The following is a 26,945-nucleotide window of genomic DNA, read 5'->3' as shown; positions in this document are numbered from 1 at the left end:
CCGCCGGCTCCGCACCAGCCCCGCGGCCCTGGCCGTGAGGGGGGGGGTGGCTGCGGTTGGCCTGTGTTTGGCCTCTGGGGTGATCCTTCCTTCCCAAACTCTCTTGTGTGAGAGGAATATCGTAGGTAAGATGCTTCACTTGGTGTTCTTAAGCCCACCCTGTTTAGCGTGAAGAGCCGGGGTGCTAACTTCTTCCCCCCCCGCCCCAACCTTGAAACTGTGGGTGCTTGTGAAAATCCATGGGGTGCCCGCCTCTGTCAAGTTTTAAAATGCTTTTTTTTGGGGGTGGGGGGGTGTTTCTTCAAGCTTTTGGCCTCCTTTGCTTTTTTTTCAAAGTGTGAATTTGGGGGGGGGGGGCTGCTATCCTGCATATAATGATCAAGTTAAATGGCAGTTTCATATTTCACCTTCAATTTCTGCTTAATACTTGCCTGTAAAAGACTGAAAGGCAAGGCTGATTTGCTTCCCAGGTAGCAGTTTTCATTGGTATTTTGAAAAGCTCAAGGAACCATCCCTTTCACCATAGTTTTTTATAAGCACTTATATTTTCCAACAGTCATGTTTCCCATAAGGTTTTGGTGGGTGGGTAGCCTCCCTGTAAAGGATGGGTGCAGGTGTTTGTGCTGGGAAGCTGGACCATGGTGGTTTGAATGTGGCTCACTGCAATAAATTACAAAGGCTTCTCAAACAAGAAGAGCTTTAAAAAAAATCACCTTAAAATTAGTCCAACCAGAGGGCTGTGACTCTTGGCAGTGCATTGAGACTACTATAAAACATGCAATGCTTTCCTTTTTACTTTTCTTCTCACCTTTTCCCAAATTAGCATTCTTTCTATTATGGGAAATATAATCAGCTGGTATCAATAATGACATTTAATTTAATTGATCTCATTTTGGTGCTTCCTGACTGATTTCAAACAGGGAAAGCTTGTCCTAAAAATAGTTGTCATTGAGTTTAGAGATCAGGTTGTCTGCTTGTTATAAGGAGTTATGTGGGTTTTTTTTAAAAGTAAAATACAGTTTGAGTGTCTCTGTACCACCTCCCCTCTCACTTTAATAACTAGAGTCTGTAAAAAGAGAGAAAGTGATGTGCTTGTGACAATTAAGTGCTTGTACTTCATAAATATCTAAGCTTTAATCAGTGTATAGTAGTAACATTGGTGACAAAAGCATGAAATTCTGATAGTACTTAAATCTCTTCTTCGTTTTTTTTATTCTTTTTCCTTTTCAGTAAAACCGTAAAGCACTTTAAACCTCAGGTGCTGAATTGGCCTTATGATGCTTGTTTCCATTTGACCTTATGATGCCTTTTTTCATTACTTTTCAGTTATGCTTTCTGGTACTATATGAAAAGGTAAATTATTTTGTCCAAGAGCTACTTTTGAATTCAAATTATTTTTTCTATATAAAAATAAATGCTCTTTCAGAAAAAGGATATTAAAAAAGGTCATGCTTTTCTATTTTTCTTATACACTGTAGTGTGTGTAACTTCTCTTCTTCTCTTTTTTTTTTTTTTTGATCAGACAAAAATATAATCCACAGTCCCTGCAGCTTATTATTTTTAAATCTGGCAATATTGATTTCAGAGATGAATCAATCAAAAACTGTTCACAGTCAGGACAGTGGGGATGGGACTGAGTTGATAATGCTTTAGTACTGCCTGCTAAGATTTAGCTACATGATGTTTGGATTTGGTAAGTAGAGTTCAGGCACAGATATCTCTTTCCCACTGCACATCTGCTTAAGGGCAAGGCATAACCTGGTCCTGCATGCTTAGCTGATTTGATCATAGAGGCCCTACAAGGAAAGCATTGGAAACGCAAGATACCATTGTCCAAACTGAAAACCTTTTAGAAAACTCCACTTAAAAGACATACCCTTAGAAAACACAGAAGTCTGAAACGCATGCGGTATCATTATTTCTGTAAATTTGAGAAACTGAAGTTCATCTAGTTGTCATTGATGTAACAGACCAGGCATTGAATGGTGGTACTTCCTTCAATGTCCAGTAGTCCTTGGAGTTAGACTACTTTTAAAAAAAAATCTATCAGTTTCTTGTTTTATGCAGTGGCCTTTAGCTTTACTTGTTTCTGATTTAATACAAATAAGAACTTGTACAAGTATAAATCCAGACCAATATAGTATGTCCAATGCTCACTTAAACTCTTCCCAGAGAGCACAGATTTCTGGTGAGATGTGTTTTTTGCTCCCCCCCACCCCCAGGTTTTCTCTACTGCAAGAGAAATCTTTCAAGTCTTTTGAAATTATCATTAAAATGAAAGGCGAGTAAGAAGTGGAACCTGCCAGGTCATCTCAAACAACTGTCTCCAAGTGTTTGAACATTTGAAAAAATGCTGTATTGTTACAAGCTGTACACCTGAAACGCTGTCTTTTTTGCCAGGTAGAGTAAGGATGAATGCAGAAAAGAGAATCCTGGTACTGATGGTACCAGCTGAGAGCTGCTTCTGTGCTGGGATAAGTGAAATGAAACTGCAGGGAGCACTAGGATGTTCCTTATGTTCAGCTGACTGAATTTGTCATTCATCATGTAAATAAATGCACACCTACCCCTTGCTCAGAGGACAAGGCTTATTTCACAGCCTTTTAGTTTTCTATATAAGGAAAGTGTTTAATTTTAGCTTCCCCAACTCCTCTTCTTTTTTCCTCCCATCCTTATTATATTCTTTGGCTTCTTACTAACTAGCAAAAATCCTTGAAGAAAATTATAAAGCCAGTTAAGATTTTTCTGAATTCTTAAATGGAGGGAGCTTGCTGAATAAACACAGTAAGGCAAATTGTTACTTGAAAGCAGTTTATATTGCTGCACACATGGACTGTCACAGGACTGTCACAAGCTGTTTGAAGGACAGGCAAATGAAGGGCAGTGGAATGGACTGGGGGTGAGGCTTCAGCAGATTATAACCGTGACTGACAGCAGGTTTCTCTTCTAACAATTTTATTCCTCCCTGTGCAACTTAAGCAGTTGTGCAGATTGCCATATGAGCAGTGTGTTAGAGGAAGCAATTTGGTCATTAATCACTGACAACATAAACACTAAGAAGATACAGTTGTGTGCATTTAAATAGCATCTGTCTTGGAAACTCTGTAATTATGACCTTACGCACATCTGTGGCCATTGCTTATGTCAGTGCTAGATGTTATGAAAGAGCTTGCTGAAGCAATTGTTTCAGGTTGGCTTTGTTGTGGGGCCATCTGTACAAATACATGTTTTATTTCTTAGAATAAAAATGAAGTAATTTTTGTGCTTGTTCTCCCAGGTAGTGTGTTTTCACTGTTCTTGGCAGGCTGTTAGGCTCTAAGATCTTACCCTGTATTGGTGCAATATAGGAATACTGCATGACAGGAACTGTAAGCAGAATGGAGTAAAAAAAAGAAATTGATATTGTTTGTGTTGCAAGATATAAAGAGTAAAGGGGCTTCTGGTTGTTGAAGGAAAGGAGATGCCAGTTTAGGAACTTATGGCCTGTATTTTTACATCTGTGTTTTGAAAGGGTCTTTTCAGTGTGAAGATATCCCATGGCCTTTTATGCAAAAGGCCAATAACTCTTATTGTGACCGTCCAGCTTTGAGTATTTTTGCCTCCATCACAAACGTGACTGTATGTTTCATTTAACATCTGGATGCCAGAGGGATGGTAAGAAAGAGCTTCTTTGGATCCTCCTCTGTTGAGATAGGGTTGGCAAGACACACGTTACGAGGAAGTTAGGGTAGCTTTGTCCTGATACAGGGATTTTAGAGGTAACGTGAGGAGAAGTTGCACCTTCTATGATGGCAATGTGTGTTTTCCATTTTTTGGTGAAGAACAGGCTGGACTCTCAACTGAGCCACGGGAGTCAAGAGGGAGGAGGCTGCTAGTACTCAACTGCTTCTGAAGCCTGTAATATGGTTGTCTGCAACGTGGTTGGTGCATATAAGCCTCTTCTCCAGCATTTATCTTACAGTACACCCCTTGGGAGGAAGAGGCTACTTGGGCTTTTCATACCTTATGGAAGAATGTGACATGAACATAATAAGAAAGAGGATAGTTCACAGAGCCTTTAAGGAAAGCAGAATTTTTTTTGTCCCATACTTGAATTCCATGTAAAAATGCATATTTTATTTTGCTGGCATCAGAATATGTGGCCTGTGTCCCTGAGGATGCCTGTATTAGCTCATTAATGCATGCCTAATAAATACATTTCATAATTCATACCAAATGTATGCCTAGAGACCTATCGTAAGATTCTCTGTTGCCTCGTGTATGAAAATATGCAAACTTTGCGATGGTTTAAACTCAGAGGTGACAACTAGTGAGACTGATCTGACTCCAGCAGAAAACTGAGCTTCATTGTACTGCTGCTCTGACTGTAGCACTCATAGGTTATTTAAATAGGAGTGACAAATTGCAGCTATTCACCAGGGTGGGGATGCCAAACTTTGGGAAGGAACTTTGCTTCTTTTTCCGGAGTTGTTTGTTACTTAGCAACAACATCTACAGGAAAAGGTGATTTGCTGGGGATGATCTAGGAGACAAAGCGAGATTGTGCGGCCCTCTGCAACAGAGTGCTTTTTATATTGGAGTGCTTCTAAGAAAAGCAAAGGAAATGAAGAGGTAGGTTGAGAAACATGCCAGAGGAGAAGGATTACATTCAATAGGCAAACTGTTTGGCTGCTGACTTAGTATGTGAGAAACCACATTCTTTTCCCTCCTTTGCTTGGAGGGTTTTGAACCTGTGCCCCAGGAGGGTGGTTGAAAGCTACAGGGTGTTCTGGGACAGGGTCGTCATAGCTACTGTCCCTGAGGCTGTCCCCTTCCACGTAGATCAGTAGACTGTCCTGGAACCAGGCGTCCCACCTCTCGGATTAAGCAGTATAAACACAAAGTGAAAGAGTCATTCTGTCTGCCTGTGTGTCTGCTTTCCTTTTGGGGAAAATCCCTGTATTTCACACACCATAAAACAGCTCCAGACGTACTGCTGTCATATTCTAGTCTGTCCCCAGGGTTAAGATGCTGTCTCATGGGCTGTGGGAGGTTTCAGTGAAATTCTGCTTAATGCCATTCTCAGGACAAGGATTTGAACTAAGGTTTTCTAGCTGTCTTTAGGAAGAGGAGACAAAAAGACTACCACCTAGGGAATCTGTAAGAGGAGGCAAGATGAATATCTATAAAAAAGTACGGAGAAAGAAGATTGGATACTTTTGGTCTCTTTGTCTTACAACACAAAATCATGGGAACATTCAACAAAATTAAAGCAAGAAATCAAATTTAAAACCAGAAAAGAAGGGACTGAAGATGTTTAAAAAACCAAACAAACCAAAACCAAACCACAAACAAACCCACCAAAAAGACAAACCAAAAATCTCCTGTGTGTATGTCTCCAAAATACCTGTATTTGTCAAAATTGGAGATAGTAAACTTTTTGGGAAGTATATTAGGCTTTGTGCTTCAGGATGCAAGTATCTATTTGGTTACCAGAGATGACAGTTACAGCCAACAGACCAGTCACGTTATCTCTTGTGTGTCCAGGACAAAGGGACAAAGTTTTTGTTCTCGCTCCTGAAGTAGGCAGTAGCGGAGACGAAATCCAGTCCTGTCTTGTATTCCAGGTAGGGTGACAGTTCCTGGTTTCAGATGCGAATACAGCAATTAGCTGTGCAAACTCCTGCTTGTGCTTGCTGAAACAAAGGGTGGCAAGAGCAGCTCTAATCCAATGTTTATGCTTAACAGGCCAATGAGTACTAAAAACCATCTTCTGGCAGAAATCAGAGAAGCCACAGAGTAGCATGACTGTGTGATTGTTTGGAGCAGTGCTGGCTGCTGATGGATGATGGAGTGTCTCTCTTACAAGCTCTGTCCTCACTTCTGTGTCTGGCTGTTCCACCTGCTTTCCTAAATTCCCGGTGATGAGAAGCCACCCCGGCAGTTCTCCACAGGTCAAGGACTGTAGCTGCTGCCTCTGTAGTCCTTTTATGTCAGGTCCAGGGTCATTGGTCCTCTGCTGAAATATACACACACAAAAATAATTCAAAGATCACAAAACCAGTCTATTGAACTTAGTGTGATACGCAGAGCGTAACAGGGGTCAGGATTGAGTAAATGCTCTTGGCTTATTGGTTCATTTTTTGTAAATCTTAACTCCGCTGTTTCTCTTGGTTTTTTTTCTAATTTAGCTATCTTAAAATTACTTACTGTTTGTCACAGCTGGATTACATGGCCTCCTGTTACTCTATTATTATTTCTAATTATAACTCTGGCTTTATTTTTTTCTGTGATATTTACATCTTTATTGAAAGGAAGAGAGCAATCTCTCAAAAAGTTGACTTTCATTAAAAAGTTTCTCTTTGTGATTCTGTTGCAAACCTCGAATTTTTATTACCGATCTACTGACATCTCCAAGTCCAATCCTAAACTAAAAGTTATGTATGCTTTCAGAGCAGGATTTCTAGAACTTAACAATCAAATTCTGCAGTTACTGACCATTGCCAAGCAGGATTTTCACTTTTATGTAAATGTAATTTAAAGTATCTTCTTTCAAATCTGTAGTTTCTGCTGTTTTCATTTATTTGTTAGCTGTTTTTTGTTCTTTCTTTGTTTCACTTTGGCCCACTGCATCATCATTTTAATAATCTATAGGGTTTTATTTAAATAGAGGAACATCATAATCTATGGGGAAATGTCTACTCTAGCCACTACTCCAGGTTAATTATAAAGTAGGCCACAAGCTGTTAAACCATATGAAGACCAGGATATTTTCTGGCATGTGCGGAAATGGAATTTTAGCAATTTGAGAAAAATTAGGATAGTTACAAGAGTTTTGATGCTTTCAGGATTGAATAATAGCAATAAAAAGTTTCTTGGGAATTAGGTACCTAGATTCCTGCTGTCTCTCTGGATCTGACCTCAGCTGCTTGAAGATTATGGTATTTGTACAAAATTCAACCGAAGTCCTAGAGTAGTTACTAATGAGGACCCGAGAAGAAATGTGTCGGTTCGTCTTTTCAGTTAAAGACCTAGCCAAAACCTCAAACAGATTGTGTTTCTTATGGGGACAGAACAGTGGTCCTCGTTAAGACCAGGACTGAAAGGAATGAATGAAGGAAAACTTTTCAAGCGGCTGTACTTCAGTGCTTCAGAGAAGTATTGGAGTGGCTTTTGCAAGAACAGATGGATTTTCTCTCCCCTGGAAAGAAAAAGATACACATTCATTTCTGAAAATTGAGTATGAAAACTTCCTTGCAGGAAAAGCACATATGAATTGAAATGGTACACCAGCTGTCACCAGACCACAAACGTTTGTTAACTTATGGTAATACCTAGGAACCATAGTCTATTCTGAACTGATTCTGTGCCAGTAGCTAAAGCAGCTTCAGGAGGTATCACGGCATTTTTGAGGAACTGGGGGAATGCAGAAGCAAGGAGGTCACTTAAGCAATATTCCCAGGCAGCAGCTGAGGGAGGAGGCTGGTCTGGGAAACAGGTTTTGCCAGCGGAACAAGCCAGCCCAGTAGTCTTTTGAGTACTGCTGTGATTCTGTGTGAGAAAGTGAGGCTGTGCTCTCTGATGAGGTTACATACAATTTTCCAGTAGAAAATTTAACAGCAGTTTTCCATCCTTCTCCTCAAAATCGTGAGTCCATAACAGGAGTGGAGGCTTTCTGCATCTTTGTGCCGTCATTACTACAACGTGAAAACTTCTGGAGTAACCAGAACTTCTATACAGAATGTTTTCAAGCATAATTTAATACCATTGGAAATGCAGTTTTTGAGAGAACTGGTACCATGAGAAATGGGGTTTTGTCATCCCTTTTGCATTTCATGTTCCACACACTGAGTGTATTTTCTGAAGGTGTTAAAAATAACTCCAGAATCCAAAATGAAAAGGTTAAAATGTACCTCTGAATTTCATGCTATGTGTACTATATGAATGCCTCCATCTGTGTCTTTCATTTCTTTTTTTTTTATTTAAACGCTGTTCAAATCGAATCAGTCAAATAACCTTAAAGTGTCTAGGAGTAGCTACTTCACAAATAGTTTATAAGAGTAGAAATATGAGTTGGTTTAAGGGCAGGGGACATACCAACCAGAATTAGATATTGAAATGAAAGGATTAAGACATAAATGGTACTGTTCTTTAATTTTTTTTTTATAAGCAGAAGCTTAATTCTAATGATAGGTGAATCTACCTCCAGAATTCTGACTTTTGCAAAAGAAAATTCATTTCAGGCAGCACTTAGATTTTTGGGACTTAGTTTCTTTTTTGTACTGGCTGTATGATATTGCTAGTTGCAGTGTGCTGAAGTTACTGTAAAAAGAATCCTTTTTTCTCCCACTTTACTGAAAATATTTTACTTAGAGGTTAAATATTCTTCATTCGGTGTTTACAGTAAAGGCACTGCATTTAGTTGGTATTCTAATGGCTTATAGTCATAAGTTACAGATTTACTTCAGCATGTACCCCACAATGTTGCCAAAAGCTGTATACCAGGCTTTTCATATAGAAACATGCAGTGAGACTAAAAGTCTGAGCGCATGATCTGCTGGGGAAAGAAAAATAGTCTGCCCTACAGGAAATTATACAAATGCAAAGCCTGCTGGAAATTCTGTCACAAGTGCACATCTGCTTTTGCATCTTCTTTTCTTTAGTAATGTGCCTAAAGGTGACAGGAGTATCCTGAAGCGGCGCTAAACACAGAACTGCAGGGAAAAGGTCTCCTGCATCAAGGAAAGAGGAGGAAGCCAGCTCAACAAGGACTGTAAAATTTACTGTTGTTTCAGAAAGTTCTTAGCCCTTTCTGTTACACACAGGGGTTAAATACATACTAAAACTATAATTATTTCAAAATATAAGAAGATTTCTCAGCATTAGGAGGCAAAAGTAATCTTTAGGAAGACCTCAAGTGAAGGCAGCACTAGCTGGAATGGGGCTTGCGCATGTTTTTACTTTAAAGCCTATGCCAAATTGTCTCTTACGTGACGCTTGATCTTTTACTTTCTTTGTTATTTTAAACCTACATGGCACACTACAAACACATATTTTCCTCAGTCAAGCGTTTACAATGTGATTGGCAGACGTAGAGATTGCAACATGCGTTAGTAGTGCTAAAGTCCAGAGGCAAGCTAGAGTAGGTATCCTCCTTTGTTTACAGTATAGTTTGAAAAGGGGTTTGTTTCTTCAGAGTCATCAAATGCAAAGGCAAAGCAAACATCCTGATTTCACCTCCTCTCCCATAGGCTGGGATCGTACTATACATGGCTTTAAAGAAAGCGGTAGTGAAAAAACCCCTTGTGTTCAGAAAGGAGCAATGTGTTCAGAGATCTGCTAAAAAATTAAGTAGCTTGGATGTTTAACTCCTGGGGACTTCATTGTACAGCCCTGTAAGTCTCACTTCATAAAAAGGGGAAAAAAGAGCCCTAAAAACAGCTTGTTGTATTTAAGATAAATGTGAGAAGGCCATGAAATTTCTACTCTGTATATTATTCAAGTAGCTATTTATCCAACTGCATTCTGTACAAGAATGGCATAGATGTTTCCCTTTGAAGCCTACAGCCTAAAAGAAATGAGAAAACCCTAAAGCGAGCTGGAGAACTTCCATCTCTTGTAGAGTTTTGGAATCCTGAGGCTGTATGATTTACTAATGGGAAATTAAATTTTAAACACTTCACAGCATGTTTCGTTACTTATTTTCATGGCTTTATTTTTATTTAATATTGGAATGCTGACTCAGCAGTACAGCAAAAGTGACTAAGGCTCGAAGACTTACTCTTTGGAAGTCCTAACTGCTGTAAACTGTAGGAGTGGTGCACAGAAATGAATGCAAAACGCTGTAGATCATTTGAATGGTTAATAGTCGGCAATGAAGCCCTCTTGTGTAAGGGTAAGAGATTGTATAATTTACCTATGTGAATTTGCGTGTCTGTTGATAAATCCAGGTCATCGACCTGGCTCCTGGTACTCTGCTGTAACTCCAGTTGGGCAAGCAAAGAACTGTGAACAAACAGTACACCATGTTGCATTGTGTGAATCAACATTTCTTGTTGATAATATATGAGTAAATCTAAGGACAAACTCCTGCCTTAGTTCATTATCAGAGTTATTATGCATTTACATTCTGCCTATCTATAGCACAGAGATAAATTGTTATCTTTCAGTCATATTTCTTAGTGCAGCTATTTGCACTAAGTGAAGCCAGCTGAATATTCAGGGGGTAATTGCCACCTGACAGAATTTTGTATGCTGCTTCAAGAAAAATGTCATTTACACTAGAAGTTATTATGAGCCATGAATCTCAACAAAAGCAAAAGAGAGAGACTCTCTCAACATCTCAAACAGAAGTTTCCTTGCATTATACCGTGTCCTTAGGTGCCATGAGGGAAAAGGTGATAATCTGTCACGTTTCTGAAACACCTTTTATCAGTAGATCGTGAAGCATACACGTACCAGGAACTGCTTTACTGATTAGAGCACTTTTATTATGTTCTGCATCTTGAGAGATTAGAGTGATATTTCCATATGTATTTTGCAAAAGGATGAGCTAAGACAAAGAGGAAAAATAGTTGTGAAAGATCAAATAGGAGTCATTAGAATGGTTGAGAATAGGGGCCTGTGAATTTTGTCTTGCAATTCTCTGCTCCCGCTGCCAGGCTGCATTCCCATACAGTAAGCTGATTTCCCATCCTGTGGATGCACTTCAGCATGCCTTCATTTTCTTGCATTGAATATTCTTCTTTCTTTTCCTTTGGTAGTAGTTTTTCTGCTCGGTAATATTAGAGGAAATTGCAGCTTCTTGAATAGGGACTTAGAGAAGCCATATCAAAGTGTGTGATACGCATTTCTGTATCTTCCTTTCAGTGGAGACTCCAGAAATATCACCACTCCCTTCTAAGGTATTGTTTGGTTGTGTACTCTGGGTATAAACCAAACTAAACATCAGTTAATATAGCCCACTTAATTTATCAAATGTGTGAGTAGCCTTTGTGGGAAGAAGGCAGTGTTTGCTCTGCTTTAGGTTGCTGGTTGCCTCTCCTTATACCTAGTAAAATGTTTGCTCAGAGTGATGTAATACAAAATGTGCTGAGGCTACCTAACAGCTGTGAGAGGAAGATGTCCTCGACATCCTCAGTGAGAGGAAGATGTCTTCGACTCCTGATTCCCACCCTATGGTCCAGCCTTATTCCCTGTGCTAGGACCATTTGCCTGCTGGACAACAACAGTCGGCCAGATCAGTCTATCAGATTAGAAGAAAAGTTTTCACTTGCTGCTGGATTAGTTTCCTCTGAGTTACTGCAGTTACTGCAGCCAGGTAAAAAACCAATGCAGGAGCGGGGAGACCCACACAGAGAAAAGGATCTTCTTTCTCAGCAGTAACTCTAGGATTACATCAGACATTTCATGTAACAACTTGGTGAAAACACAGAAAGAATCAAAAATGCACGGCCGATTTAACAACAGATGTAAGAAAGGATATGGCAACCTAAGAACATGTTTCCTGTAATGATAACATATCGGACAATTGCTGGCTGCCCCTTGTGAAGGAGCATTGTTTCAGGCAGGTTTAAAATGACAGGTAGCATAGCTGTGAAAGAATTTAAGAGGTCTCCTCTTTGTTAATGCAGATGCCACCACTAATCTATCTGGTATACCTCAGGTACACACATCTCAAGGGGAACTTTTTCCCCCTGGGAAATATCCTCACTCAAGGGGAAATTTTTTTCCACCTGGTAACTAGTGTTATGTGAAAAATTGCATCATTTTTGAAGCTAGTAAGGAAGCAATGCAGTCATGCTGTTGTTGTGTTTAGTTACTGTAACTAGTTTACAAATTCTGATTGTTGTCTGTTACAGGAAACTGGATGCGTTCATAGGGCCAGACACTTGCAAATTCCTCCCTTGAAAAGATGTGTCAATTATCAATTCACACATTACTGCCCTAGGCTATTCAGGGCTAAGCCTTTATTTCGGAATTACCAACCATTTTACATTCCCCTTGCCTTTATATTGAGGTCTGAGAGATGCTTAGAGCATCACACTTCCCCTAGACAATCACAGGTTGCATCTGTCCAGCCTTTTTCACTTTGGCCATGGTTTCCAAATGCAAGCACTGACAGGAGGGTGCCAAACATGAGAAACATTAGTATGATTCAGTCTTCTGCCTGGATGATTGCTAAGTGTTTCTGATATGCATGCTACCTTAATGTGATGGGATTTAAGGAAATGGGACAGTCCTTGACTGACATGGTGGATCCAGAATTGTGACTGAGCAGTTGGTGCCTTTTTGGTGAATTGTCCTACTGATTTAATGTTGTCTGCTTTCATTATATGCAGGGCTATTTTACTGTGTCCCTGAAAGGTTAGAGTGATATATAGTGATTTTCACTAGGAAGATCATCCTGTAGCCATAAGAATATACGGAACTATCAAATATCCCACCAAGAGACATTTCTCTAACAAACTGAAGAGAGGTTCACCATTTTAAAATAAGTTGGCATTCATCTAAATAAATACAGTGTTTGAAAACCACACATCTTTTAAGTTGTTTACATTGCTGGCTAAATGTCTTGTTTCTGTAGTTTGCCTTTCTAAATGCTACATCATTATTTCTAAATAACTTCTAGATAAGCAAAACCATCATACATTCCATCTTCTTAGAACAGAAATAGTTTGTGCAACTACAATGCTGTTCTTTTCCCTTTATTGGTTAAGCATACAGTTGTGATTATCCTAGGTATCCAGTGTAACTAATCAAATTTATGGTTCCCACTATTAGCGTTTGCTATGTGGGATGTCCTAAACATGTGAATGATTCCATAGGACTAGTGTATCTATAAAATCTGCTTATGGTTCAGTAACAACAGTTGAAATATTTCCCTGTTGGGCCTTGCAAGTTAATGTTCTAGTTTGAGAATGAAATTGTGAGTATATTCAGATGGCAGAGTACCATCAAGCATCGTATTTAGAGTTTAGAATAAGCTGTCTCATCAGAAAAAGTGTCTCAGTTTGGCCCTTGTGTAAATATTGTCTCGTAATTTTTCTTAATTATTATTTTTAAGTTAGAAATGAATATTCCAGATGGAATATGCTACGTGTAAGAGCAGAGACCTGTGCACTTCAGTTCTGTGTGGTTATGTTAATTGCTTTAGTGATTTTTGCTATTTGTGTTAAATTGATTTGCTTCTGTTTTGATTGTGCTGTTGAATTCTTCATGTTTCTGAGAAGTAGCCATTAAAACAGAAGAAAGAAATAGGCTTTATTTGTATGCAAATGCATTATGATGTCTGATTGATTTACATATGAAATATTGAAGTATGTTATGAAGATAGGTAAGGACTATGTGTCTTCCTCTGCCGAACAAGGGAGCTGATGCTAGTTCCACATGTTAAATCAATAACAAGATTAGAAATATAAATTCCTATTCCCCTGCTGTATCTAGTAGATAGCACTCTCTTCCATGTGAGGTTGCATTTTAATGTGGATGCTGCTTACAGATTTGATTTTAACTCCACAGCATGAAATGGCCTAATTTTTAATGTTGTGTGATAATTCCTTACTGCCCACAATACCAGTTCATTCACTGTTTTCATGCTGTGTTCTTTCTGATGGTGAAATAAAGCAATTTTTGTTTCAGGACTGGAGGTGGAAAGCATACTAATTTGCAGCTGGTTGTATCTTTTTATTCCCAGATGGTAGGAAGAACAACTGTGGCTCATTTCAGTGCAAGAAATGATAACTTAGCAAGACTAGATAGGTATTCTTCCCTAATTGGATACGTGATTAAAGCACTGCGGTAAGTGCCACTGCAACACATTCAAAGCTTTTGACACATCCCAAGGTGCATTTGGGATGGTAACAGGTGCAAATTATCAATTTTTAGAAACCTCTTCATGGTAAGCCACACCAGACTATAAGTAGAGTACCGTACTGCACAGGTGCTGGGCTCAGCGGCAGCTGGCACATCCCTGTGGTACACCATGCGTAAGCAAGGTCTTTCAAGTGGTGGAAGTAATTGATAGAGCTTTAAAACCTGTTACGGGAATATTAGGGGAGGTGAGGAGACAGAAAGTTGCAGCATGAAAAGAAACCTTGGTTCCAGACCTTTTCTGGAAGGAAAAAGCTTCATACATACTCTTCGGAACATGTGTTTTGTTCGCATGTTGGCTTCACTACCAGTTAGATGCTAAATGCATCTTGCCTGCTAAATGAATTTTTCCATAGATTCAGACTACTATATCTAAAGACACAATCTGAAAGTTATTATTGTTTTATAAGACATATCACCTTTATGCTGTGATCAAGGTGAAAGTCTCATCATGATTTACCAAATTAACAAGATGAATGAGAAGATCACTACCATGCAGAAACTGCTGGCCAAATTCAGTTAATAATGATATTTTTCTCTTTCCTGGTGTCTCTGCCAAAATATTTTCCCAATTAAGTTTTGTTTTTTTGGTACATTGAATATTTAAAGATGTGAATCCTAGGAAAAACTGCAGAAGGGATTATATCCCTTTCAATATCTTGAAGTTGGGTTTGAATTTCTTAGGAAGGTTTTTAATGAGGAAAAACTGCAGAAGGGATTATATCCCTTTTAATATCTTGAAGTTGGGTTTCAATTTCTTTAATGCACCTGTTTCATTGATTGCATGTTGATCTTGCTGATCAGTGGCTTTAAAAATCTGTTATCATGGGAATGTTGCTAAATGTGATGGCGCAAAAACCCATAACAAAACCCACCACAAAACCTTGTCTTGTTTTCTAGCACTTGGGAGCACTATAAGTAAAGCATTCCTACTAAAGCTCATTCGTATTTCTCTTTTATCAAATTTAAGTTTTTGAGACTTGCAGAATTTGTTCTATCAGGAAACATTCATAATAAAATAGTCTGATGGTGGGGCCCCTTCTTTGATACAGATTTTTGACCATCTGTTGCCTAGCAGGCAGGTAAACCAATAAAAGAATAATTGGAATTTTCCTGGCTGAATTCTCGGAGGAGCCCTCAGGAAGCCTCACCTTGCTTTTGACCTGTTGGTTGGATTTTATTCAGCAAACTTTTGTAGTTTTCATTTTTTTCATTGAAAAATGAATCTGAGATAGCAGAGAAAATAACTGTTGAAACAATATATGTTTCTTTACTTATGCTAAATCTTTGCTAGAGGCAGATCTAAATATGTAATGCTTGTGATTTGGATAGGTATTTCTAGAGATGCACTGTTACTGAGAGGCTTGTGGAAGGAGAAAAAAAAAAAGCAACACCAGATGGTCCCTGGTTTGATTGCAGTTTAACACTTAATTCCAGGATAACTCTAAAGAGAACCAGCTTCTAATAGAAAGACTTCAGGCTTTAAAAAAAGTACTGTTAACTGTAAAAAACAACAACAAAAAAACCAAACATAGAGGCAGATCTAAATATGTAATGCTTGTGATTTGGATAGGTATTTCTAGAGATGCACTGTTACTGAGAGGCTTGTGGAAGGAGAAAAAAAAAAAGCAACACCAGATGGTCCCTGGTTTGATTGCAGTTTAACACTTAATTCCAGGATAACTCTAAAAAGAACCAGCTTCTAATATAAAGACTTCAGGCTTTTAAAAAAGTACTGTTAACTGTAAAAAAACAACAAAAAACCAAACGAGCTGTTACTGAGAGGCTTGTGGAAGGAGAAAAAAAAAGCAACACCAGATGGTCCCTGGTTTGATTGCAGTTTAACACTTAATTCCAGGATAACTCTAAAAAGAACCAGCTTCTAATAGAAAGACTTCAGGCTTTTAAAAAAGTACTGTTAACTGTAAAAAAACAACAAAAAACCAAACGGCAAGCCCAGAAATGCATGCATATGTCTTGACTATCATCTGTGACAGAAGTAAATCTTGAATGCGTTGCCACAGAGGTTTAGCAGACCTCTGTCTGCTGAATGCCCTCTCATATTCAGCCTTTGCTCCTGCCTTGAGTACAGTGTGAAGCCACACACATGCAGGGCATGAAGTCTTTAATGTCACGACGCTTCAAAAAGCACGACTGAAGTTGTCAGGGCTCTGTGGGAGCACAGGTCCTGCCCACATGAACCTCACGTCGGGCTGAAGGTTTGGTGTGTCACAACAAAAAGGAGTTTCTCAATGGACAGTCGGATAGGAGCTGTGTAGCTTACAGCTAAAGTTTGGAAAGTCTGCTCTCACAGGGTCAGTGGGAAAGCCTTGCCAGCTGAGTGCCTGGAGAACCCAAGCTCTTCCTGCAGAGAGTATGGCCTTTCTAAGGGCATGTTTACTAGATGCCACCCTTGTCTTGTGCATGTTAGGTCCTTTTTTGGTGGTGAGCAATACGTGCTTTCGTATAGGCTGTGCTGGAAGGGTCTAACAGTTCCCTTGTGTTGGTAATGTCTGGCTTACTCATATATAATGTATCCAGGCAGGATTAGCAAGATCCGGTGTCGGGCCGTGGCACGAAGGAATGCTATCGTTTTGCACTAAAAGTGATTATCTTTTCAGTTGTATTTCTCTCTGATACTTTTGTTGAGAGGAGATAATTATCCTGGTAGTGCAACTCTATCTCGGGTGTGGGAGGGACATACTAATTTCCGTTCTTCTTTGTCCGCATTTGATTCCTGTGGACGCAGTGGGATTCCATGTACTGTTGTGCTGCTTTAGTGCAACACATCCTGCTCCTATGTAGTATCTGTACTGAGCACTTCCTTCTCACCCCCTGAGATCTTAACTGCTGGTATGGGGATGACTTCATCATTAGCATCACTGCTACATGGTTGTAATATTTTTCACTTACTTCATTAACAAGTAACTATGGGTAGATACTGGCAAAAACAGCAGTCACTGAAGCTATAAACAAAAGTCTTTCCTACAAAAAATCTGGAGCCTGTAGAGAGGTGGAAACACTTCACATACTGGCTAGCTGTTCTTTTAAGGCACTCTGGTGGGGTCTTGCTGAACACGAGTGCAGGAGCTGATGCTAGGAAAGTGCTGTTAACTACCGTTTCAGACTCTGAAGGCAGCTGGAGTCTGCCAGATTTCTTGGCCCTGCAGTAGTGTTTTTGGGTCAGATCAAGAGTGCACTGCTGAAACATATCTCCATATCACTTCTGATTCACACTTGTGGAGCATATTTGGAGTGTGCTGACTGGACTTCCTTTGATTGACTTCTTTTTGGACTGAAATAAGCAGTCTTGGAGAGCAGCGAAGCACACCTCAACTATGACTGGGCTTCCAGTCTTGGAGAGCAGAACAGAGCAGAGCAAATCTGAAGTAAACCTTGGCTTCCCTAAGTATAATGATGAATTTAGGTCCATGCTGCCAAGTATTCAGCTCTATGGATCCACATTTACTGTGCTGTAATACCAATGGATTTTTTTTTTTTAATTTTCATTTATTTTTTCTGTTGCTATACTTTATATTTCAATAGTCAAAATAATTGGTTCTGGGCAGGAATTGGCAGATACTTGATCCTTTAAGTAGTATGATCAAATGTTGCTTTTTTTTCATTATATTCAGATGAGGTTTTTAGAATAAGATCTCAGCTCTGGTTCCAACCAAACTATTTTCATGTTTTAAAGAACTAGTTTTGCTAAGTAGCCCAACAACACAAAGCCATTTTCTTCATGACACCTTGTAATGTTTCCTACTGCCTCTGTGGGATATGAAGATTATTAAAAATGACCACATTTTTTAAATGGAAAATTACCTTCTATAAATATATAATTTCAAGGGGTCCCCCTTCACTGACTGCATTTTTTTCTCTCGCTGATTGAAATAACAGGGTACTTGTACTGCTTTATGTTCTGTCATTTCAATTTGATTGAAAAATGTTTTTAACATGCAATTTTATATTAGTCTTTGTGTATCACAAGAGCAGCTAACTCACAGGTGGAACAAAGCAAAGCTATTCTTCACCAGTCTTTGAGAATGTGGGGTGTTTTTTTCCTAGTTTGAAAAGACATGTCTATATTTTCATCTTTATCTAAGAGGAAAATACTGATAATAATTCATATGAAAGTGTGTCAGAATTTTAAGAAATAGGTTGTTTGCGCTTTAGTGTCATTTGTCCTGAATATTTAAAGTGACAACAGTTCCTCCTGCTGCATAATTGGTACATAAAAAAAATAAAAGGAATTGTAAAGACATGCCCAGTCACAACATCAATATCCTCACATCCTATATCTCACATTCATATATAAAGGTGCACAGCAATCTTAATATAGTACTCAGGGTACAGAATTTTCTCATGGACAATTCTCCAGCATCAGCAGCTAGGATGGAGCAAAGGCAACAACCATCTTAACACGTCCTAGCTGGAAAGAAGAAGAATATTCCTTGGAGATCTTAGAAATGGGTTAATGGTAGACATGAATAATGTAAGGATTTCTGTGCCATAATTTTGGAATTAAAAGAATGTTTTTTGAAGCTTGAGAGTTCTCAGAACTACTGAGCTGCAGAAGGGGACAGCACGTATTGCTCTAGAAAATTGCAATAGCACAAAAGATACAGGAGTTCTTGTTATAAACAACTGGTGTTGCAGTCTTTCTATAGTTAAGAAAACAAATAGATACACAATCTATGGTTTTATTCTGGTCCCAATTGTTAAACTCTTCTGAAAGACCTAATGCACTTTCAATTTTTCTTGCATAATTAATGGCTGAAGGAGAGCCAGCAATGTGACCCGGCGGCAATGAGAGCTAATGGTATCTTGGGCTGCATTAGGAATGCTGCCAGCAGGTTGGAAGAGGTGATCCTTCCCTTCTACTCAGTACTGGTGAGGCCACACTTGGAGTACTGGGTCCAGTTCTAAGCTCCCCAGTACAAAAAAAAAAAGATACGGAGCTACTGGAGAGAGTCCAGCAAAGGGCCACTAAGGTGATGAAGGGACTGGAAAGTCTGTCCTATGAAGGGTGGGAGAGATTGGGATTGCTGAGCCTGGAGAAGAGAAGGCTTGGTGGGGAGCTCATCGATGTATATGAATACCTGAAAGAGGAGCTTAACTAGTGATGATGCAAGGGGCTTACGCGTGCTGTTGTGTTGCACGCTGCCCAGCATCATCTCATTCTTTTCCATCTTTCCACTTGTGTTCACAGGCTGCCTTATATTTTATGTTGAAGTGGTACGTTTTGAGAGCAAGGAAATAGTTGGGGGTTTTTTTATGCTGTTTTGGTAGCACAATAACTGAAAAGAATATAAGCAGTAGTGATATTTATTGTGGGATATATGAAATACTTTCATATGAGTTCTAGTTTAGTTTTAAATATTTATGTATAAATAGTTCTAAATGCTTATTACATTTATTTAAAAATATAATTTGGGTACATAATGCTTTGTTAAATACTGAATTTTTAATGTATTTTTATATGGTAATTATTTATTTTATTTCTGTAGCAGTGATTTTTCCACCAGAAGTGCCACCCTGTGCATAGGTCCAGATCAGTAAGGACTTTTGCTGTGATTTTTTTTTTGCACCCAAGAAGGCATGGAATTGGGATTGGGTTTATTGCAGGCAAGGGGATAACTTCTCAGAGGGCTATGGACATACTCACTAGGAAATTGGAATCACTTCTCCTCCTGCTCCCGGCACAAGATGTTTGGTTTGTTTATTTATTTTTGATAAACAGTGGCTGTGCTTTCTGAATGTGGACGTGTTGAATGTCAACACGTAGCTATAACCACTGTCACACTGGTTATTTAGGCTGACCCAGACCACATTAGTCAGAATAGGAACAGAACATCAGTGTTCAGCTAGCACTGGTACAAATCCTTGGGCAGGTTAAACAATACCGAACATAAACTGCTTGCTTTATGGTCTTATCTCAATGTATTCACATAAATAGCGTGGAAGCATCCCTTGTCCTCATACAAACATTTGCCATGGTTTTGTTTGTCAGTGTCTCCTTTTCCCAGTGTCTGTTGGTGCAGTTTCCAGCTTGGTTTCTTTGGGCAGGTGAAATACTGCTTCCTATGCAGGAACGGATGTGGCAGACTTTATATGCTTTGCAAGATACAAATGTTCTGATGTACAGCTGTTTTGGTAGAAATTTATTTTGAAATTGGCTTTGAACATAGAAGCCAATATATCCGTGCCATTTGGCTTGTTTCTTGGGCTCAGATGTTGCTGACAGCCAGCCAAATTAGTCATACAATCTTATTACTAAACTTACTATGTTCAAAGCCATTTCAGCCTTTCTTGGTGCTGCAGGTGACATTTGTGAACTGATTATATGAACCTGGTCCTTTCCAAGGCAACTCCAAACCTAGCTAGCAGGACACTGATTCTGAGGAATTAGCAGTCTTTGATAACTAGTGGCAGCAAAGGACAGACTCTGAAGGAATTGAAACCATGTGCTATTAGTGGATACATGCAAATCAATGTGTTGGAATCTGTTTATGGTGTGTGTGTGTTTTTGGTTTGGTTTGGTTTTTGTTGGGGGGAGTCCCTTGACAGTAGAAACTGGTAAACCAAAACAATTTTATTCTGAGAAGTGATCAGGTGAGAAATTGTTATGGAAAAGATCTAATCCTCATGGTAAATTTAATTGGTTAAATATGATTTTGACACTTCTGTTCAAGTGAGGTTTGAGGGATCTATTACTCTAGGGAGCTAGAATAGTATCATACTAAATTGCCTCAGCTGGAAGTTTAAATCACCCTTGCTGATGCTGTATGAGGATGAACAATGAATGTTTTCTTCAGTGGCAAAACGGGTTTAAGAGGTTTCTACCACACCCTTTATCACCTCCCCAATTATGCTCATGCAACTCTTGGAGAGCTGGGCTGTAAGCTTTGATTAGTGAAATGAACTAGGTTTCAAAAGAATCTCCTCACTTTCCCTTTTTTTTTTTTTTTTTTAACCCAGATAATTTCATCAATTCAGTTTACAGGACCTCTTCTTCCTCCAATTCACACAAAACCAGTTCCATTAGCTCAACTGGGGAGGTAGCAAAACGTAACATCCAAATGGATTTTCTTTGCTTAAAAGTGGAGTTTTTCCTTCTCCTTTCTGCCATAGAGGGTGGATTATCTCTGCCTGGCTGGAAATCAAAGTTCTCAGATTTATTTAACAAAATTGTGTTGGTGAACTTTTAATTGTTACCCCTTTTTACCGTGTTTTAATGGTATTGCTGTGTCTCAAACCTCTAAGTAAGAGTTCTGAAAAATCTTCTCTAGCAGCACAGTGTTACTGTTTTTCACATTTTTAGCTATGGACCAGTTTTCATGCCTATTTACAGTCATTTACCTTCTTTTTTTCTGTCTATATTGCAGAGAAGAAAGGCTTGTGTGCAACCCTGTGCTAAAAGGTTGCTTAACTACGTGCCTTTCAGCAATCTTTAAACCTGGTCCTCCCTGGTTAACACCTTGTAGGAGTAGAAAAAGCAAAATGCCTTTTCTGAAAGATCTAGATTCTGAGCAGATGCTTTGGCATGTGTGGATATGCTGCATAACACAGCATGTCTTACTCTAATTTCTTTCATTCTGTATGGTAGGTAACCTTTGCCTGCAAATTTGTGGCCCCATCAGTTGCTGTACTTTACGTAAACTTCCTAATTAGCTACTTCAATCATGATTTTGTTGGTTTGAACTTTACAGGGCAAGTTTCTGATCACTTTGGTTACTGCTATGCTCTTCCTTGCAATAGAAAAAATACTTGAGACTTACTTGTAATCTCTCTTGCCCTATGGATCCACCATAAACTGACATTTTCCTTTTATCTTAAAAGATAATAGACCAGTTATGAAGAATGGTGTATTTCACTGTGGAAAATGTCAAAGGTTTATAAAAATAACACTGTAGAAATTATGTAAATATTATCATTGACCTTCATCATCATCATCATATTCCAGTGAGTCATGTTATGCTTGGGATGAATGAAAGATTTTTGCATAACCTTAATACACGACACATGATTCACTTCATCTATTGGGGCATTTTGAGATTATGAGGAGACTTAAAGGGCTGACTTCTCTTCAGGGACATGGGCTCAAACCAGCAAAGGGATAAGCATGCTTGTCGTGTTGTGCTACCACATTGGGGTTGGGTGTTGCGACTGCCATCTGAATGGGTGGGTTGGGGAGGACACTGGATGTGCCAAAGATAACCCCCTCCCTGCCCTGAGAAGCTTGGTACCATGTAGTGCTGGTGGTGTTGCAAGAGGTCACCTGGGGCAAGAGGGACCTGAGTGAGCAGTGGCTGTGGTAGGAAAGAGCGAGAAGAGCACCTGGCAGAAGAAAGCAGATGACACAAAACCATTGACATGGAGAGAAGTGAGCTTTAATGCTGTGGACAGTGGTCTCCATTCATGGGACCAGCCCATGAGAACAATCGGCTGATGCCCTGGGAGTGTAACAGAGGGGCAAGAGAAGGAGCCAGCGCTGCAGCCTGCATACACACCTTCCAGGCTTCATCACCACAGCCTGGGAGAGGCTGTCTGCAGTAAACTTTCCAAGGGCTGTGGCACCTCTCTTTGCCTGTTGCTTGTCTTACCTGATGTCAGGCCCATTTACAACATTCAAGCATCCACCCTTCAGGGCAGCCTCTCATGTTTCTGTGTGAAACCAATCTGGGTCATCACAACACAGGATTGCAGCACCTCTGTGCTTTGGTGCTAAATGCTCAATTCAAGGTCCCAAAAGACCTGTAAGAAAAGGCCACTGTTTCTTAACAGAGAAAAGACCAATTAATGAGCTACAGGAGGGACTAAACTATGAAGAGACAAAGCAGTGATGGTGCAGAAGTGCTTAGATTGGTCCAAGCAGTATCTGAGAAGCATGAAAGGAGAAAACACCCACTGCCAACAAGTGCCAAGCTAACACAGTATGGAAGAGTAGTGTGAAATGCTCGTACACAATGGTGGGTTTGACATAGGCTGTTATGAGTTGGACATTGTTCTAAGCTACCTAGAAACTCTGGAAAACAAAGTGTGATGGATATAAAAATGGAGTGAGAAAATGTATCTCACCTGGAATACAATGATCAATTCTGCGTATTTCTCTACAAAGTGATCTTAGAGAAATAATTAGAGGCAGGTAAGACAGAAGAGCAGATAAGTAATAACTAATAATAGCTTGCACAAGAGGAATATGAACCACTGAAAAGCGTAGAAAAGTCATGACCAAGCCTTTTTAGAAAGATGTAAGAGCAAAAGACTAACTTGCAAGACAGCAAATGGAAGAGTAAATATTTGATTGAACACATAATTGACCTGTATAACTCACAGCACCAAGATCAATGTAGAAGGGTTTAAGCATTTTAAATTATTTTCAAAAATAAGCACTTTTGTAGACTATGATGACATTCAAAATTACATCAGAACAGATAAAGACATTTTGTGTATTTATGTAAACTTATGACAGTAGAAGTCCTCCATGTCATAAGAGAGTAAATTACCTTTAAGGAAAAAAATCTCCATATGTGAACAGAATTAAAAGCCAACTGGAGCGTTCATTTTACTTAATTTGGCAAATCCTGCTGGTCTTGCATGAGTCTTTTTCTGTGAACTTTTTTTGAAGGAATAGAACCTCTAAGCTATGAATAGGCAATAGAAGGGATTATATGTGAGTAATAGCTTTTTATCTCCAGTGTCACTTTTGTTTCTGAGTTTGTGCAGGTTATCTGAGGGTTTGGTTTTCCAAAGGTCAGTGCTCTGAAACAGATGATTGTTATCTGATATTTGCATTATAGATATGAAAATACAGCATTCGGTAAATCTTGTCTGTCTTCAGTAATACAGTTATCAGATATTCTACATGGGCAATTTAATTCTAGTCACCCGTAACAAGTCTCCTTGATAGAATAAAGAAATGTCCTCATAAGTAGTCCCCTTCTTGAGAGCATCCTTTTCTCTTGACAAAATGAACGTATTAGGATTGCAAGGATTGCTTCTGAACGGGGTAGTTTCCACTGGAAAGGGTAAATTGGCATACATTTTATGATCTATTCTTTATGTAGAACTAGTGTGTGCTAGGCAGTTTATGAAGGGATTATAAAAGGGCATTTCCCTGAAGAGGAAGCTACAAACCAGGTGCAGAGATGGGAGGCAGTAGCATGCAAGTGTCTGAAGTGGAGTATCTCCTGCCTCACATCTATAATTTCCTCTATTTTAATGTATGGCTGTGTTTGGTTTTTTGATGACTTTTGTACAGTGATGACTAAGATTATAGACATTGTTAGGAAAAGTCACACAAGCAATTTCATACTGGGAAAAAATACTTGCTTGAAGCTTTTCAATATGAGTGTTCCTAAGCAGTGACTCTCTATCCTGAGTAGCAAGCAAACATTGATCACTTATCCATTGCTTTTGGCAGATGTCATCATCTTACTGCTGCTGGTTGAGTGGAGCATGTATTCTCTCCTCAGTCTGAAACTGGCAACACTCTGTAGTATTACAGTTTCTGTAATTGCTAGCAGCTGAGGAGCAGATACACAGTTCCCTCATCTATCCCTTAATTGAAGTGACAGCCTCACTAGAACAGCAGAGCAGACCTTAGAAGGTAGCATCTGCTTCAGGCACTTCAACTAATTCTGCAAATTGGGAAAATTTCTGTAAGGGTTAACCAGGCAAGCAAGTCTGAGCACCCAGTTTAATACAACTTTGGAAATGTTCCTATCCTGAAGTCTTTCTCATTCTACGCTTTCCTGGGAGTCTGGGTGCGTACACCTCTAAGGATAATGTCTGCCCTTCAGAAGGGGTTATGAGAGAAGTATTGGAGAGGTGACAGAACCCCTCCTCACCAAGAAATGAGCTGATTGCTGCCTGGGTCAGTGCAGAGGCTGAAATTAAAATCATCTCCAACCTGCTTTATGTGTAAACTGACAAATTTGTCAGATTTTTTTATTTTTTTGTACGCATGATACAGATGTTTGGGTCCAAATCAGTGAAAGCTTGGATTACTTGTACAGTGCCAATATATGTTAAATTTAGAAACCTGGAGCTTGCAAGGGGCTTTCTAGGGCTGCAAGCTTGATTTCTGCATGTTGTTTTTAGCCTCATGATCTTGCACTGTCCGTAAAGTTACCAACCTTCACCAGGCTCCATTTTAAACACAGCTGGGTTCTTTGCCCGGTACTGGAAGTGGATGGCTGTGCCAAAACTCTTCTCTGACGCTTAGAAACTTTTTTCTGATTTCTAGACTAAATTAACTCGTGCTACATCAAAGCTATTTGTTTGTATGGCAATATTATTCTTCATCTAGAGTGTTTATTTTCCCTCGGTAGTACTTGTATGCTGATGCATTAACAGGAGATACTGTATCACTTTTCAGTCTCCATTCAGCTGTGCCAAGGAAGCCAGCCACTTTTATCTTCCTCTCATAAAATAGTCTCTATTCTATTCCCCTGGTGGTTTCAGTAACCTTCTCTGCTCTTCTTCCAGTGTGAACTCGTTCTTTAAGCGTGGATGTACAGAATGAGGTAGATAAGTCTAAAGGAGGTCTGATCCACGTCTTACTTAGATAATACACCTCTAGTTCTGCTTTACTGAAGACACCTTGATGTGACAGAGCATTGCAGTTGCCTTTTTTTGTGTTTGTGTCATGTGGGTCAGTTTCAGATACCTTATGATCTACTCAAAACACACATCTTTCTTCTCTTCCAAATGTGGAATTGGTTTTCTGTCACAAAATGCTTTCAGGAAAGCTAAGCAACTGGGGTTGGTCCTCATATGGATGTGAGATAGAGAAAGATAGAAAACAGAGTAGGAGAAAATGGTTAGTTCTTGAAGTAGGGGAATGTCACAAGGGTTGTTCCTTGGGGGACTGTGGTGGGGCTTTTGCAGTTCAACACGTTCATAAATGACCTGAAAGAGGGAGGTAACAAAGTTTACTAAAGATACAAAATTATTTCAGGCACTAAGGATGATGGAAGATCCACAGGGCAGCTAGTCAATAAAATGGCACTTAAAAATGAGTGCAGATAAAGTGTTAAGTGATACATACCCAGTCATAGTTTCACATATATAAAGTGATGGGATCTGCACTGGTGGATCCCCAAATACCTCTGAGGGCCAAGATCCTGGGGTTCTGATAGACAGGACTGAGGAAGTGTCAGCTTGGTGGTAGTCAGAAATGCTAGTCAAATGTTCAGTGTTATTAGGGATGGAGTAGAACACAAGGTGAGAGAACTCCTCTGCAGCTTCATAAATCTGAGTCAGCTGCATCTGGCGTGCTCTGTGCAGTTCCAGTTCTTTTATCTCAAAACAGATAAACAGAAGGTGACCATGAAAAAAAGCCATTAATTAATATGATTTTCTGGGGTTCAAAAGACTGAGCTTGGGTAAATTATTCATAAGTCATTAAAATTCAGATACAACTGAAGTTCCCTGTCGGGTTAGCTAACATGGACAAACTACAACTCGTACATTTCTTCTCTAAGACTTTGTAATGATAAGATTGTAATAATAAGAGATTTTACCCATCTTTCATTGTCTGGAAGTGTCTCTAGGCATCTTAAATAAAAAGAACATTTCCTTTTCTTACTGCACTGGAAAACCTAAAAGAGCAATGCTTCTACTATTAAATTCATTAATGTAGCGGGGAAATCTCACATGTTCATATAGAACCTGAAGGGGCTTGTAGAGCAGCAGGTTTCACAGGGGGTTGGGGAATGTCTGCCTGGTCCGGTACTATAGAGTAAGCAGTTCAGAGATCAGGAGCAGTGTAGCCCCCCACACACTGAGCTCTGCCTGGGCTCTTCCAGATATCTAGTTCCAGTAGCTCTGGAAAATGCCTTGTTGTACAGCACTAACATAACCCAAATAAGCCAGCAGATTTGGGGCTGGAGAATTACTAGCACCTGTCTGCACTTGGTTTGATACCAGTGCAAAGACTGCCCAAACTAGATTTCATGAGATTTCATCTTCCTTGCTGCAATGAAAGCAAAATACTCTTTTTTTTTTTTTTTTTTTTTTTTTTCCCCTATGTAAGTATTTTGGTCTCATTTCTAAACAGAATAGAGTTAACTCTCACAATCCTAAAT

General features: G+C 39.3%; 1 protein-coding gene across 1 annotated transcript in view; it reads left to right on the top strand.

Moving 5' to 3' along the window:
* KCNK1 (potassium channel, two pore domain subfamily K, member 1) overlaps positions 1 to 26,945 on the top strand; it is a 33,708-nt gene that overhangs the window by 552 nt on the left and 6,211 nt on the right. Inside the window, exon 2 of the mRNA XM_014950490.1 lies at positions 9,930 to 9,948. Within this exon, the coding sequence (XP_014805976.1) occupies positions 9,930 to 9,948 (19 nt within the window). The remainder of the gene's footprint in view (positions 1 to 9,929; positions 9,949 to 26,945) is intronic.

This window comes from Calidris pugnax, unplaced genomic scaffold, assembly GCF_001431845.1.
Source record: "Calidris pugnax isolate Ruff unplaced genomic scaffold, ASM143184v1 scaffold24, whole genome shotgun sequence".
Lineage (NCBI taxonomy): Eukaryota > Metazoa > Chordata > Aves > Charadriiformes > Scolopacidae > Calidris > Calidris pugnax.
This window is presented reverse-complemented; position numbering and strand designations above follow the sequence as displayed.